General features: G+C 37.0%; 1 protein-coding gene across 1 annotated transcript in view; it reads right to left on the bottom strand.

Moving 5' to 3' along the window:
• The window catches only part of NEB (nebulin), a 224961-nt gene that overhangs the window by 79992 nt on the left and 129040 nt on the right, over positions 1-15929 (bottom strand). The window contains exons 92-102 of the mRNA XM_078451297.2: positions 15074-15181; positions 13404-13715; positions 12397-12600; positions 11563-11667; positions 10863-10970; positions 9511-9822; positions 6579-6782; positions 6105-6209; positions 1693-1797; positions 1281-1592; positions 438-542 (exon numbers count right to left, since the gene is read on the bottom strand). Coding sequence (XP_078307423.2) covers positions 438-542; positions 1281-1592; positions 1693-1797; positions 6105-6209; positions 6579-6782; positions 9511-9822; positions 10863-10970; positions 11563-11667; positions 12397-12600; positions 13404-13715; positions 15074-15181 — 1980 coding nt within the window. The remainder of the gene's footprint in view (positions 1-437; positions 543-1280; positions 1593-1692; positions 1798-6104; positions 6210-6578; positions 6783-9510; positions 9823-10862; positions 10971-11562; positions 11668-12396; positions 12601-13403; positions 13716-15073; positions 15182-15929) is intronic.

The following is a 15929-nucleotide window of genomic DNA, read 5'->3' as shown; positions in this document are numbered from 1 at the left end:
TTATTTTTTAACAACTGAGTGGTTTCTCACACCTCCCACAGATTTTGAAAGTAGCAGGTTTGCTTAGTTATCAAAGTCATGTAATATAATACATATATACAATATAATACATATATAATAATTGTATCATGATACTCAATGTGTTTTTTTTCAACTGTGTAAACTTCTCCCAAGTGTGGTGTCATTGCTGACAAAAGAAGTTTTCCATTTACACAATTCCAAGCATCGGTGAGTGTACTGGACATTATATTATGGATGTGGCCCCATGATGTGATAGGGACAGTAGAGGGTTGTTTTGGGACAAGATATTTCTGGCTTAAATGACAGCAATTGCAGTTATTAACATTGCTGATGGGGCATGACTTCATTTTGGCTTGTGTAATTTTGTCCAGTCTCCCAGGAAATGCACTAAATGGCCAGGTAAAATCTTGGAATACCTCACTGAAGATATCTGCAGCATGTTTGGCATGATTGACAGAAACGGAATCAGTCGGCATCCACCCGATCCCACGTAACCATTCCAAGTCAGCCTTGTAGACAGCCTGTGGGAACAGAGCCATGTGATCTCAGCAACTCTGGTCATACGGTCCTATTTATTCTATCTATTGATTTGATGGAAAAATACAATATAAAGATGACATACTCAAGCAGCTGGGAAGGTAACATAAGTAAATTCATTGGGAGGTCAGGAGGTATGAAAAACGGGGAGACATTTTTCTATCTAAAGGGGGGTAGCCTCAGTTCGGCTCCAGTTACGGTTGCCAGGGCGTAATGCATGTCCAGGAATTTGTTCTCCGATTTTTCTAAAGAAGTAGGGAATCCAAATTTGTACCCCAAATTTCCTGATTTAAAAAACCTTGGCAACTTAATTCAAGATTTTTAAACACTACATCAACTGAAAAAAAGCCTACCTGTGCCTACATCCTTTCCACAGACTGCCAACGTTGTACCTTTGTTGCTACATAAATTCCACAAATAATATTTTCACAGTAGTTGTCTTTATACAGTCACAGTTAAGATTTATAGTCACACAACCATATATTCCTTAATACAAAATCTACATCTTTCACACCTTTGATGATTTTTGACACCATACTATATGATGTAACTAAAACCAAATTCTTGGCTGTATAAAGACAGGAAGCAGTGATATAAAATTTAATGACAAACTTTCTTGGCTGTATAAAGACAGGAAGTGGTGATATAAAATTTAATGACAAACTTTATGGGAGTCACGGCAAAATGAGAAAAGAGCTCATGCTAAAACGTAGCCCACTCACATCGCTTTGCAGTTGGTAGGCTTTCTTGGCCTGAATCACATCATTCTGGTCAGGCATGCACGTCCACTCATGTAGGTAATTGCGATAATCAATGTCGCTGACCAGAGTCTGGCATTTTTTAGAGTGCAAGATGGAAAGCATGTCTGCAGGGCTTTGGAACTTAGTCTTCCATTTGGCCCAGTGCAGCCGGTACTCTCTTTCATTCTGAATCTTGCCAGCGATGAGGGCCCACCGGATCTTGTTGTCATCCCTGGCTGTGCGGGTACCCACGTAGTGTCCCTTCTGCTTCTCATGGTCAAGCTTGTATTTATACTGGAGATGGAAAAACAAAGCAGATGGGTCACAGTATGTGCTCTTGATGCACCTAGGATGTTTGCTTAAAAACTGAGAAGTTAAACAAGGCCACACTTACGTCACTGGCAATCTCCCTGGAGGCCTTGGCAGCCTGGATAGGGATGGCATCCAGCCGCACATCGCAGCTCATCTTCATTTCATCCCAACCTTCGCGGTAAATTTTCTGAAGAGGAGAAAAAAAGAAGTTATCATTTTGGATTCAAATGTACCAATAACTTCAGGGGCTCAAGTAGAATTAATATCAGAGCAGTACAGTTTTGAAGTCCCAGAATAGGTTGAAAAGAGGATAGGTAAAAGAATAATTCCGCACCAAGCTACTGGAATACGATATTGTGTGTGGAGTCCAAAGATCTGGGCTTGATAAGAGTTGTTTCTTTTTAATTTAAATCATGGCTTCTATGTAGTTATTCATAGTTTATATAATAGCGTTTAGATGCTTCTTTTTTTTTTTTTTTTTTTAGATGCTTCTTGTATCAGTAGCACTGGGATAAGGTTATGGTCAGACTTAATGAGAAATTACTGGGTTTCTTTAAGTTAATAATTCCAATTTATTTAATTTTAATTTTTTTTTAACGTTTTATTTATTTTTGAGACAGGGAGAGACAGAGCATGAGCGGGGGAGGGGCAGAGAGAGAGGGAGACACAGAATCGGAAGCAGGCTCCAGGCTCTGAGCCATCAGCCCAGAGCCCGACGCGGGGCTCGAACTCACGAACCGCGAGATCGTGACCTGAGCCGAAGTCGGATGCTTAACCGACTGAGCCACCCAGGCGCCCCCAATTTATTTAATTTTAAAATTCAACTCAATTCTGTCATCTTCAGAATTATACACTTTTTATATTTGTGGGGAGGTTTTCCCCAGGATGGTTTCTTAGATTTTTTCATGTAGTTGATGATGCATATTGTTTGGGAAAGTTAGATATTCCTTCTGAAACACAATTGTATGTTAATAGCCATTAAAAATTTTTTTTTCATGTTTATTCATTTTTTAGAGAGAGAGGAGGGGAAGGGGCAGAGGGGAAGGGGCAGAGGGAGAGGGAGACACAGAACTCGAAGCAGGCTCCAGGCTCCATGCTGTCAGCACAGAGTCTGATGAGGGGCTTGAACCCATGAACCGTGAGATCATAACCTGAGCCGAAGCTGGAGGCTTAACTGACTGAGCCATGCAGGTGCCCCAATAGCCATTTTAAAAATGCAGTGTGTTTTTACTTATACACAGAAGTTAATTAAGGTAGTGATTTACAGATAACTTTTATAATATACGTTCATATTTAAATGGACACATTCTGTGTTGATGATGTAAGACTCAAAAATAACAGCAATTTAGGGGCGCCTGGGTGGCTCAGTTAGTTGAGCGTCTGACTTCGGCTCAAGTCATGATCTCACGATTCGTGGGCCCTCATTGGGCTCTGTGCTGATAGCTCGGAGCCTGGACCCTGCTTCAGATCCTGTGTCTCCTTCTCTCTCTGCCCCTCCCCTGCTCGCGCTTTCTCTCACTGTCTCAAAAATAAACAAACATTTAAAAAAAAAGAAGTAACAGTTATTTAAATGTATAATTCAGAAATCATACCAATCAATGTGGAAGCTTTAAAAGTGCAGAAGGATGAATTTCAATTATTGACAGTTTCACGGGCTTTGCATATCTGAAATATGAGTGTAGACAAGTTTTGTATGAATTTTTATTCAAGTTTCTGTATGAATTTTGGGTAGGCCTATTTAACAATTGACTTTCATTTTTAGACAAAATAAAAATGTTCTCCACATTTAAATGTGGAGTGTTCTCCTACATTTAAATGGAGAATATTTAATGCAAACTTGTCATGTTATTTAGATTTTGTTTTTATTTTATTACATATAATGTTATACTACTTTTAATTATGTATTAAATTTTTGTTTATGTGTTCAAATATATTTTTTATTTGAGTTAAAAAAAATCAGGGTTTGAGACCAAAACTTCGTCTACTAACTTTGAGAACACGGATCAATTCCTCAATCACTTTAAGTCTCAACTCTCCCATCTGATGAAAACAAAATAGCACTATATATTTTATTCATGTGATTAGATTAAATGAGTTAACATGAATTTGCTGGTTACCTAGAAAATTATATACAAATATCTTGAAAAAGTTGTGCTTTCCAAATGATAGAAACAGTTTTAAGTAGTGGATTTTATCAAGATTATAGTAATAGTGACACCATGTTTTTAAAAAATGTACCTTTTGGTTAGCATTCACATGGGAGGTTTGATTTCCTCCCATAATGAGAATGAGAAAGCCATTCTCATTAATGTCTTTTTACTTTTAATTTTAGAGAGAGAGCAAGAAAGTGCATATGATCAGGGGAGAGGGGCAGAGGGGGAGCGAGAGAGAATCTTAAACAGGCTTAACATTCAACACAGAGCTCATTGTGGGGCTCGATCCCATGACACTGGGATTATGACCTGAGCGGAAATCAAGAATCAGATACTCAACTGACTGAGCCACACATGCGTCCTTCATTAATGTCTTAATATCGAATATCTAAATATCTGAAGTTTGTAACTTTTGGTGTAGTTTCAAATACTACTCTTGCTTACATCGAGATATCAGCTGTAGGATTCTGGTATTTCCAGCTAAGAAATATATCATACAAAAGAGAGCACATGAGACTTTCCCTGATTGTCCAGCCAAAGGTGCCTCTGGATGGAAAAGAAGAGGCTGAGGACTTTGTTTGTGCTGCAGTTTGGTGATGAGAAAGCACTGTACCATAATACTATTCTTGTCTGAAAAAAATGTATCAACGCCCTAAAATTTCATTTTCTTCCCATCTCTTGGAAAAAACTAGCTCCCAAGTGGCCCATTATAATAGAATTGATGGTGTGGGTTGGCATGTGGTGAGGAATCTTTTCTGGGCAGGCTCCTTCTCTCACAAAGATTTATTATTTTTTGAAAAATGTCAAGTTCCAAACCACGGTGAACAACATTAAGGTAGTATACTTCTTCTAGGGTCATACATTTTCTACTCACAAGAAAGCTCTATGATCCATGAAGACAGTACCTTTCTTGAGATTTCTTAAAGTGTGTAGCTAGCCACTGAATTCTCTCATTTTATTAATTATACTCTTTAGTTCATTCTCTTCCTTTTTCCAGACATAATGATTTATCCTGTAGGTAATGATAATTTTGCCTTTTTAAACCCAATATTTATCTCTTACTCTTATGTAATTATTTTGGCTTGAATGAGCTTACTCACTTAGCTAGAAATTCCAGCAAACATTAAATAATGGTGATGTCAATGGGCATCCTTATTTCATTCCTAGCTTGAATGAGAAACTTAACTTACTGAGAATGAGTCTGGCTTTGATTTGAGATTTATTCTTTTAGTCACATCAAGAAGATAGTCATTTAACCTTATTTTACTAGGATTTTATTTTTTAAAATAATGGATATTAGATTTTGTCATATGCCTTTCAAATCTATTAAAGATGTGATTTTCTCTTCTGTTCAGACACATTATTAGGTTTCTGAATATGGAACCCTCCTGGCATTCCTGAATGAACTCTAATTATTTTTTCTCGTATCATATTCACATACTACTAAACTTTATTTGTTAATATTTAAGATTTTCTTCACTATTGGTTTACAGTTTTCATTTGTGGAACTATCTTTGACAAGTTTTGGAAATGGTGATGGCTTTCCTTCTTTCATTAGGCTCTATTATAGTTTGATTATTTCTTAAAGGTCTGAAAGAATTCTATGAAATCATCTGGATGACCCTGACATCTGAGAGGAGGGAGGAGAGTCTTTAATAATCCTCTTAATTTCTTGTTATATGTTTTTTTTCCCCCTGGGCTCATTTTGGTAATTTATGATTTCCTAGAAAATCCTCTACAGATCCAGGCTTTAAAATTAATATGTATAAAGTTTTGCAAGAATTCTTATAATTATTTTGTTCGTCTGACTGTTGCTAATTCCCCTTTCTTGCTCATGTGTCTCTTCATTCCTCTTTAAACCTTCTGGTCCTTATTACCTTCTCCCTTTCTGTCATGTTGACACTGACTCACCAGTAACTGGCCTTGCTGGGCGACTCAGAGCCAAGGATCTCCTCCTTTCCTCACTCTTTTTTTTTTTTTTTAAGTTTATTTTTTATTATGAGAGAGAGAGACAGAGAGAATGCAAGCTGGGGGAGGGGCAGAGAGAGAGGAGAGAGAGAGAATTCCAAGCAGCTCCACGCTGTCAGTGTTAGCTAGATGTGGGGCTCAAACCCACAAACTGTAAGATCATGACCTGGGCCAAAATCGAGAGTCAGAGGCTTTATGACTGAGCCTCTCAGGTGCCCCCTGCTCCTTTCCTGGTCAAGGACTTATGGTAAGGAGTCTTCCCCATTGCCACCCAGTCAATCTTTTCTCCCTTGACTATGAAGAGTTCCCTGGGGATATCATAGCACCAGCTGGTGAACTTATAAACAAAAAGGGAGTCTGTTGAGGTACTTACATTGCTCACATTAAGAGCATTGGCTCTAGCAAGATTAATTTCTGGAGTATCCGGCATTATGTGGACTGAAGTTTTATCCTTGTCCCAAACTTCTCTATACTTTGGCTATGGAAAGACCCAACAATAACAAAATTAGTTTGCAACTTGTAGTTTTGCGAGTTCCAGGGCACAACTTTCAACTGTTCTGATCTAAAATCTTTTCATATTAAGGAAAAAAAACTTCCAAAAGTCTTTCATATAAGTTACTCAAATTTAATATGAACTTGGTAATGGTACCAATTCATGATTACCTTTTATTAGTACTTTGAGTTTTTGTTTAAAGTTTATGAACAATAATAAAACAGCTCTATCAACATTATGGATTAAAATCTTTGCTATCATCAACATCATTATCTTACAAACAGATTGCCAAGTTAATTATTTATCATTTATGAGCATGATTTAATTTTAACACAGAGGGGAAAAGTGACTTACAATACTAATATTTTCAGCATTTGACTTAGCAAGGACAACTTCGGGTGTGTCAACAATACTTGTGTACTTGAGTTTCACCACAGGTGTCCGATAGACACTGTCTCGTAGGATCTCCTGGGCATTTTTGACTCTCAACACTTCAGGAGACCCTTCGGGCATCCAGCCGATGCCACGTAGCCACTCCAAGTCGGCCTTGTAGATGGCCTGGGAAAGAAAACAAAGTTAAGTAGAAGCAGTGTTTTTTAATTGTGGTAAAGTAAGAAAGAAGTTTTATGTTATATTTTACCTTCCACAAACAATAATTAAAAATGAGCATTGGCAGACATAATTCCTCAAATGCACAGCAGTGTTCTGTTCTGCTTTGTTTTTTGCAGCAGGGGCACTTTACACACTCTTAAAAAAGCAGAGTGATGCAGAAGGAGCTCTCTGTCTGCGGGATGCATGGAAGATTTTGAGTTATATTTAAGTAACATCATACCAGCTCAGGTGGGCTTTAAGGCAATAATAATGGGCTATCCAGTAAGTTCTCCACACAGCAGCTGGAATGATCGTCATAAAGTTTACAATTCAAATCTGATGTACCACATGCATCCTATGGCTTCCCATTGGTCTTAGGACAAAGATCAAAGTCTTAACATGGACTAGAAGGTGATGATAATCTAGCACCAGTCCTTACCAATTCTTCCAGCCTCGTCTTATATGTGCTTCCCTTTAACCTATGCATTATGACCCCAATGGACTTTTGGTTTCTTGTTTGTATATAGACCCCTTTGCATATGGTGGTCGTTCTGCAGAGCCAACTCCTACTCTCCCTTTATATTCCCACTCACTCAGTACTTCCTTGGTAAGTTTTCCTCCTCACTTTTTCATAGCACCATGGATCCCTCTTTCTCAGCCATCAGATTTTTTTCTATTGATATTCTGTAGTTAACATCTTTTTCTTTGTTATCAGTATGAACTCCCTAATGTCTAAAACTTTGTCTTGTTTCTTCCTCTTCATTCACTGTTGTATCTTTAGTGCTTAGCACAGTACTTGGCACATGGTGTATTTTAAAGGGATAATTAAGGATTCAGTCCCACTGTGGTAAATAAGAAGTTCCTCAAAAAATTAAAAATAGAAATATCATATGATCCAGCAATTCTACTACTGGGTGTTTACCCAAAGAAAATGAAAATGCAAATTCAAAGACCTACATGCACCCCTATGTTTACTGCAGCATTATTGACAATAGCGAAGGTATGGAAGTGATCAATAGATGGATTGATAACAAAGGTGTGGTAGGTGTGTGTGTGTGTGTGTGTGTGTGTGTGTGTGTGTGTATGCATGTACACATGAAATTTTACTCAGGACAGAAAAAAAACCATGGTCTTGCCATTTGTGACAACACATATGGACCTATTATGTTAAGTGAAATAAGTCAGACTGGGAAAGACAAATACCCCATGATTTTACTTACATGTAGAATCTAAATAACAAGTGAATAAATAAGCAAACAAACAAAAAGCAGAAAGAGACCAATCAATACAAAAAACAAAAAAAAACCCCTAATGTTTTCAAGAAGGGAGGAAGGTGGGGGGATGGGTAAAAGGGGAGTGGGAGACACAGGCTTCCAGTTATGGAATAAGTCATAGAGATAAAAGGTACAGGATAGGGAACATAGTCAATGGTACTGAAATAGTGTTGTATGGTAACAGATCATAGCCACACTTCTGGTGAGTGTAGACTTGTTGAATCACTATGCTGTACCTCTAAAACTAATGTGACTTTATGTGTCAAGTATACTTCAATAAAAAAAAATAAAGGAATTCAATCCCTGGTTCCACAATTTTGATCTCAGTTGTTTTTTCTTTCTTCCATTTCCAAGATAGCACCTCCCTTTGAATTGGGATTTGCATTTTCTTGGTTATTCAAACCTGTTTTTTCAGCTATAGATAAGTGGTTAACCAGAAAAAATTGCTCTATGTTAAGCACCGGTTATTAATTTCATAAAAAAATCATTCTGCTTTTCAGAAATGGTATTTTAATAACCAGTTAATAGGATACAAATATCAGGATAAAAAAGGTAGTAAGAGGAGTGAAAATGCAGTAAAATTTCTATCTTAATGAAGAAGGACATTGTATATTTTAGTGTGTAAAGTATGATGGATACCCAAAATTCAGAAGGATTCTCAAAAAGGATTACATATAGATTTTGAAGTTTGCCTTCCTCATCCTTTAGGAACTTGATTCATATGCATTCCATTATATGCTAATGTTATTCAGGTTAATGGAGAGACTGAATTTCTCTAGCAACTGGCCTAAATCGACCAGTTGGCAATTCATTTCAAGTGATGGATACACTTTTCTATAACAAATTCATTCATCATGAAAGCATCCCTTGAAGCTTATGGGAACCAAGTTCAAATAATTTAAAGAAGGCTTTCATTCTACAGAAGAAATTAATACTCTAATGGAATCCATGATTTCTAAAAGATTGGATGAGCAGAAAATATGAATCGAAAAATACTTTAAGTAGACTAACGAAACACCATATTGTGAAGAACACTGAATTAAGGAAACTAATGAGTTTGGAATACACTGCTAACCTTTCAAATTAATTTCAAGGAAGTAGCCCTGTCATTCAGTGAAGGATCATAGGAATTCTTATGTTTAGGAAACTACAGACACAGCATATATTAAGGAATCTATAGAAAAAATCTGGTAGCACTACTAAAAGAAAGAAAGAAAAAACACTTTCTGAATAAGACCAGCAGTAAGGTAGGCAATCAGTAAACTTGGTAAGATGTTAAAGAGATGCTCATGTAAGGAGAGTTGCATTTTCCTGAGTCCTAGGAGGAATGACCAGGCAAAGCTCTGGAAGATTTTCTTCCTGGGAAACAGCTCATTCCTCAGGCACCTCAGTTGGTACTCTGTGCACAAGCAACAACTTACATCACTCTGCAGGTCGTAGGCTTTCCTGGCTTGGATCACATCATTCTGGTCGGGAAAGCAAGACCAGTGGTGTAGGTAATGGCGGTAATCCACATCACTTGCTAATGCCTGGCCTTCTTTGGCAGCACTGATGGACACCATGTCTACTGGGATGGAGATCTTGGCCTTGTTGTCATTGTAGGCCTTTTTGTACAGCCTGTCATTCTGCATCTTTAACACTTTTGCTGCCCAAGCCAGTTTAGGGTCTTCTTTGGCAGTGCGACATCCAATATAATGACCTTTCTGTTTCTCATAAGTAGTTTTGTATAGATACTGGTGTATGTGAACAGAAGAAAGAAGAATTATTTTTCCAAACTCACTTTTTCTAAACAGCCTGCTCAAAATAACTCTATCTCCCTTAGATGAGCCTTTTATCGGCCCTGTTTTTAAGTCCATACTGTAAGTTTTATGATTCTTAACACATTGCTTTGTCTATGTCTACATGCATGAAAACATTGTGAGCACCTCGAAGGCAAGAACTGTGCTTCTGCATTATTCCCAATATAGGCTTATGTGGTGTTTCCCAAACTTCAGTCACTGTCTACCGCCTTCACAGGCGTTTTGCCACAATCAAGTACTATCAGTACTTCATACGTTAGTCTATCAACTAGATTCTTTGTTTAAATAAATTTCAAGTGTGAACTTCAAAATATTTTTGTTCTAAAATTTATCATTCTATGTAAATGGGGAAAATCAATACTTTTCTAGCACACATTAAATCATAACTTTTTAAAAATGCTTATCCATCAACTGCATAAAATTATTACAGGAACAACTTATGTATGCTGCACTTCAAGAGACAACAGAATTCTGGGGCTCCTGGGTGGCTCAGTCAGTTGAGCCTCGAACTTTGGGCTCAGATCATGATCTCACAGTTTGTGAGCTAGTGCCCTACATTGGGCTTGCTGCTGTCAGCACACAGCCCACTTCAGATCCTCTGTCTCCCTCTCTTTCTGCCCCTCCCCTGCTTGCATTCTCTCAAAAATAAACATTAAAAAAACCCCTCAGAATTACTTTTATCCATTGAATTTTTATAACTGCTTGTAAATTAAATAATATTGACAAGATGCTGAAAAGAAAATAAAAATCTGTTCTTAAACATAAGAAGAGCCAAGCCCTGATGCAAAAGCATCACCAAACTGTTGTAAAAGTTATTCCTGAATTTGAGATGTTAAAACAAGACACTAATCACGGTGATCTCTATTCTACTTAAGTATAATTCCTTTGCAAATAAGTTAAAGATTAGACAAGTATTAATTTCTCGTGTGTCGTCTGTTAGCGTTGGTTAAGTCTGTGAAAGGAGTAGTTCTTACATCACTGGCGATATCCCTGGAAGCTCTGGCGTGCTGAATTGGAATGGCATCTTCTCGCAGGTCATAACCCGTCATCTTGACGTCTTCCCACGCTTGCTTATATTGTTTCTGCAAATGGAGATTGCAATGCCACAGTTAATCTGAAGAGGGAGCCACTGAGTCAGCATTACTGATGTGTTTAAGAGAGTATGTTAAGTTACACTGAAAATTAGTCTCCCCTTAAGATTTATAAAATAGGCTGGTTTCATACTGAAATTAAGTGCCAGTAGATTTTTAATGAAATTAATTAAAATTCATTTTTTTTTAAAGAAAGTAATTTAGGAGACAGTAAATCATGTGAAAATGAGAAAATATATATATCATTTTGCTTTAAGAGGAAAAATCAATGATGGGCCACTACAAAGAGAACCAAATATTACTATACTTGCATATATATGTTTTTATGTTGTTTTTGGTGAAACTAGTGCATTTTTCCTTCCAAAAAAGATAAGGACACACATCTCTATTTATAAACACATGCATACACATACGAGTGCATTTGCATGTGTGTGTGCACACAGAGCACTTATCGTTAAAGACTAGAAATAAAAGGAATGGTAGGGAAATGCCTTTTGCTTAACTCCCTCTGGAGCGTATCAATTTAAGCTTCAGTTAGGCCAAAAATATTGTGTAAAGCAAATGGATGTATATAGTTCCTTACATCACTGATCTGCATGGCATTGATTTTGGACTGCAGCATCACTGGAGTGTCAGCCGGCACATTCACATTTGCCTTCTCTCTTTCCCAGGCATCACGATACAATGGCTGGTAAAAATGAAAAACAAAGGGTGGGTGATAAGTAAATAAGTCCATTACTACATGAATAAAATTATAGGTACAATTAAAGGTTCTCCTTGGATGTTCTCAGGTAAAAACATAGATCACATTTTGTTTTCATTGCGTTTTTATTTAAAAGATGCCAATAGTGACTTCAAAAAGAATATATTCTTGTGTGATATGATATAAATGGAAAATGAGTCAGAACCTGGTAGTAAAATGATCCTTTCCCATTAATTCACATGTAATTACCAGGCAGGTAAACCCACAATGCAGGTAACTATGAAAATCCACATTGCTAATCAAGTTCTGGCTTTCTTGGCCCAAATAACTATGATAATATCTAATATTGGGGCCACCCCTGGACTTTTCAACTTACCTCATGATTAAAAATAGAAAGGTGGCAGTGATCATGGTATTAACTGGTGGACTTGTATTATAAGCAAGACCTCAAAATGTATTCAAAGTGTGTTATCAGAGTCTGTGGGGTATGAAGATGTCTACCACACTTATGTTAACCAAAGAGTTATCTAAATAAATGAAATGTGGATACTGGTAATTGATCGACTACATGAAATTCTATCTGGATACATAAATGTTCAAGGTTCTAATGCTGGCATTAGCAATTTAAAGTTCACAATTAGAGACTTCTAATTAATTAAAGTTCACAATTGAGACTTCTCCACTATGTCTGAATGTATCATCAGCCCGGCTTACCTCACTGATTTGTACAGCATTGATCTTTGCCTGGATGACTTCAGGGGTATCAACAATGCTGGTGAATTTGAGGGCCTCAGGCCTTATACGATACAGCCTCTCATTCAGGAGATTCTGGGCATTCTTCACTCTCATCACTTCCACAGAACCCTCTGGCAACCATCCTATACCCTTCATCCATTCCAGGTCTGATTTGTACACGTTCTACATGAAGGAGAGAACCACAGAAGGCAGAAGAGTCAAATCTTCCCACAAGAACACAATGCCAGTGGGCCACACACTACCTCTAATCAGCTGGGTGGCCAATCCCATGAAACAGAAGGATCAACACTAATTGTTAATATTTGGGTGTTACATCCTGGGCACACATTTCTGGGAGAAGTTCACCATATCCTACAGGAATTGGAACAGGACTGACAAATGACACTTGTAGAATGACAGATAGCAATGGCACTTGATTTTGTTTTTATATAAGGTTGAGCTTCTGTGCTCACCATTTGAAATCTGCCATTTTGGTACTACTAGAATAACATCTGTAGGAATTTGGGAGAAAAAGGTCTTTAGATGCATATATAATGAGGAAAAAATATATACTTTTACTTATATACACCTCTCTCTATAAATATAAATATATATATATATATACATATTTTTCCTATATGTGTCAGAGGAACTTAAAATCTAACATTTCCTTAAGTTCACATTTGTTTCTGAAATTTAGATATCTGATTGTACAACTGTAATGGGTTGAAACAACTGGGACTGAAATTTTCTATCCAATTACATAGAATGAGAGGGTGATTTTTTTTTGTCTTAATAAGGCCTTGCTACATGAAAAGGAATCCTCTGTAAGATAGAGAATGTTCAAAATAACTCTACTACCATGAAAGGTACAGATTAAGTTAGGCTCTATTAGGATTACCACTTAAATTATGTCCCTAGGGAACACGCTGTGATGATATACAGAGACAAATATCTCCCCAAGAGTCTGCTGATAATATACGCACATCGCTCTGCAGTTCGTAGGCCTTCTTAGCCTGGATCACATCATTCTGATCTGGCAAACATGTCCACTGGTGCAGATAATTGCGATAATCAACATCGCTAACCAGGACCTGGCATTTCTTGGCCTGAACAATCGACATCATGTCCAATGGCGTATTGTGAATTCCTTTAGACTTCTCATAAGCTTTCTTGTATTCTCTGTCACTCTGGATCTTGGCAGCATGTATAGACCAGACCAATTTGGGGTCATCTTGTAGGGTGCGGAAACCCACATGGTGGCCCAATTGCTTACGGTATCCTTCTTTGTATTTGTACTAAAGTTGTGAAAAAACAGACAAAAAAATATGAAAATAATGTAGTAAGAGGACTTTTCATTAAATGTTTTCAGAATATTTTCCCTGCCTTAATGTAAATTGGCTCAACATTGGCAGTCATTACATATTTCAGTAAGGAAATAGGGCTATTTTTGGTAGTTTCATAGAGAATATGAGTAAATCAGGAGGGAAGTAGCATGGTGAATGAGAGTAATTACAAAAAATTATAGCTAACATTTACTGAGCAATTACTAAATGCCCAATACTATTATGAGTGCTTCAAATGTATAGGTTGATTCTTGTGAAATTGCTGAATTTTTTAGTTAAAATAGTTGAGTAGTAGCAACTATCATCTCAATCTTCACAACATCTCTGTGAAGTGGATACTATTATTATCACACATTTCAGATGTGGAATATAAGACAGTAGGTGTAATCATGGTCCCCAAGTTTTCCTGGAAAGTGGGATGTTAAGTCAGATTGTCCCCCAAGAGCACTGAGAGTACCTCAGTAGGAAAAAGTCATTTGTGTGATTTTGGAGACAGATAAAGCAAAAGGTGCATATTTCGGGAATGGAAAGCAAGGTCATTGGTGTGAATCAGACGACAACAAAAGGCCTGTAGGCAAGAGTTTCCATCTTGTCCACACTTGTCCTAAGTTTCTTAGGACTAGAGTAAGATAGCATCTGTTTCTTTTCTATATTTGGATAACATAGAAAAGTTTGGATAAAAGGGAGAGAAAGAGAACTGGGAATAAGGCAGATACTATAGATTGGCTATTGTGTTTAGAGTTAAAATTGAAAAATAAGAAGGAACAGGTAGATATGGGAGATAAAAAATAGAGCACAACCCAGAGAAAGAGCACAGGGTTGCTTAAAGATTTGGAGCTGGGAGTGGGGGTAAGGGGCTTGGTAGGATAATTATTTTAAGTTTTTAAATTACTATTAAATGAATTTCACAAGATTACTGAGAGCATTATACATAAACCTTCAGTATAAAATCTTATATATAAGGTGCGATTTCAGTCTTAAGTCTTATGTGAAACTTTCACCTGCTATCTACATTTATAGATAATGTCATAAATATTTGGGGGATAAAATGATACTGGTCAACAATCAAATGTAACGAATTCTCCCAAGAATTCTGCATAGTCTCTTTGTGTTATTTTACATCCACTCAGAAAAAACTTAGAAATCATTTATACATATACCTCATCTATACTAACCTTAATGTGCTTCATTCCATTTTAATGGTTTTAAATAGGGTAAGTCTTTAGTGTAAAAAAAAAATGCAATTGTTTGCATAGATTTTTTAAGCCCCCCAAATTCTTGAAAAATACCACAAGGAACTAAAACCGTACCTCACTGGCAATATCTCTGGAGGCTTTGGCCTGTTTGATTTCAATGGCGTCTGCTCTTAAGTCATAGCCTTTCTGTTTGGCCTCATTCCAGTCTTTCTGGTAAAGATTCTATTGAGGAGAAACACAGGTGTGTTTACAAGAATTGAAAATAAGTGAATATATTCAAAGTACTCAAAATAAGATTCATAAGACATAATATAAATAAAGACAGCATAAGACAAAACATTTCTTTTTTTAATTTAATTTAATTTTATTTTTATTTTTATTATTTATTTATTTTTTAAATATGAAATTTATTGTCAAATTGGTTTCCATACAACACCCAGTGCTCATCCCAACCGGTGTCCTCCTCAATACCCATCACCCACCCTCCCCTCCCTCCCACCCCCCATCAACCCTCAGTTTGTTCTCAGTTTTTAAGAGTCCCTTATGTTTTGGCTCCCTCCCTCTCTAACCTCTTTTTTTTTTCTTCCCCTCCCCCATGGTCTTCTGTTAAGTTTCTTAGGATCCACATAAGAGTGAAAACATACGGTATCTGTCTTTCTCTGTATGACTTATTTCACTTAGCATAACACTCTCCAGTTCCATCCACGTTGCTACAAAAGGCCAGGTTTCATTCTTTCTCATTGCCACGTAATATTCCATTGTGTATATAAACCACAATTTCTTTATTCATTTATCAGTTGATGGACATTTAGGCTCTTTCCATAATTTGGCTACTGTTGAAAGTGCTGCTATAAACATTGGGGTACAAGTGCCCCTATGCATCAGCATTCCCGTATCCCTTGGGTAAATTCCTAGCAGTGCTATTGCTGGGTCATAGGGTAGATCTATTTTTAATTTTGTCAGGAACCTC

This window comes from Panthera onca, chromosome C1 (genome assembly GCF_046562875.1).
Source record: "Panthera onca isolate mPanOnc1 chromosome C1, mPanOnc1 haplotype 2, whole genome shotgun sequence".
In the NCBI taxonomy this organism is placed as follows: Eukaryota; Metazoa; Chordata; class Mammalia; order Carnivora; family Felidae; genus Panthera; species Panthera onca.
The sequence above is the reverse complement of the archived record's forward strand: the minus strand, read 5'-3'. Positions and strand labels throughout refer to the sequence as shown.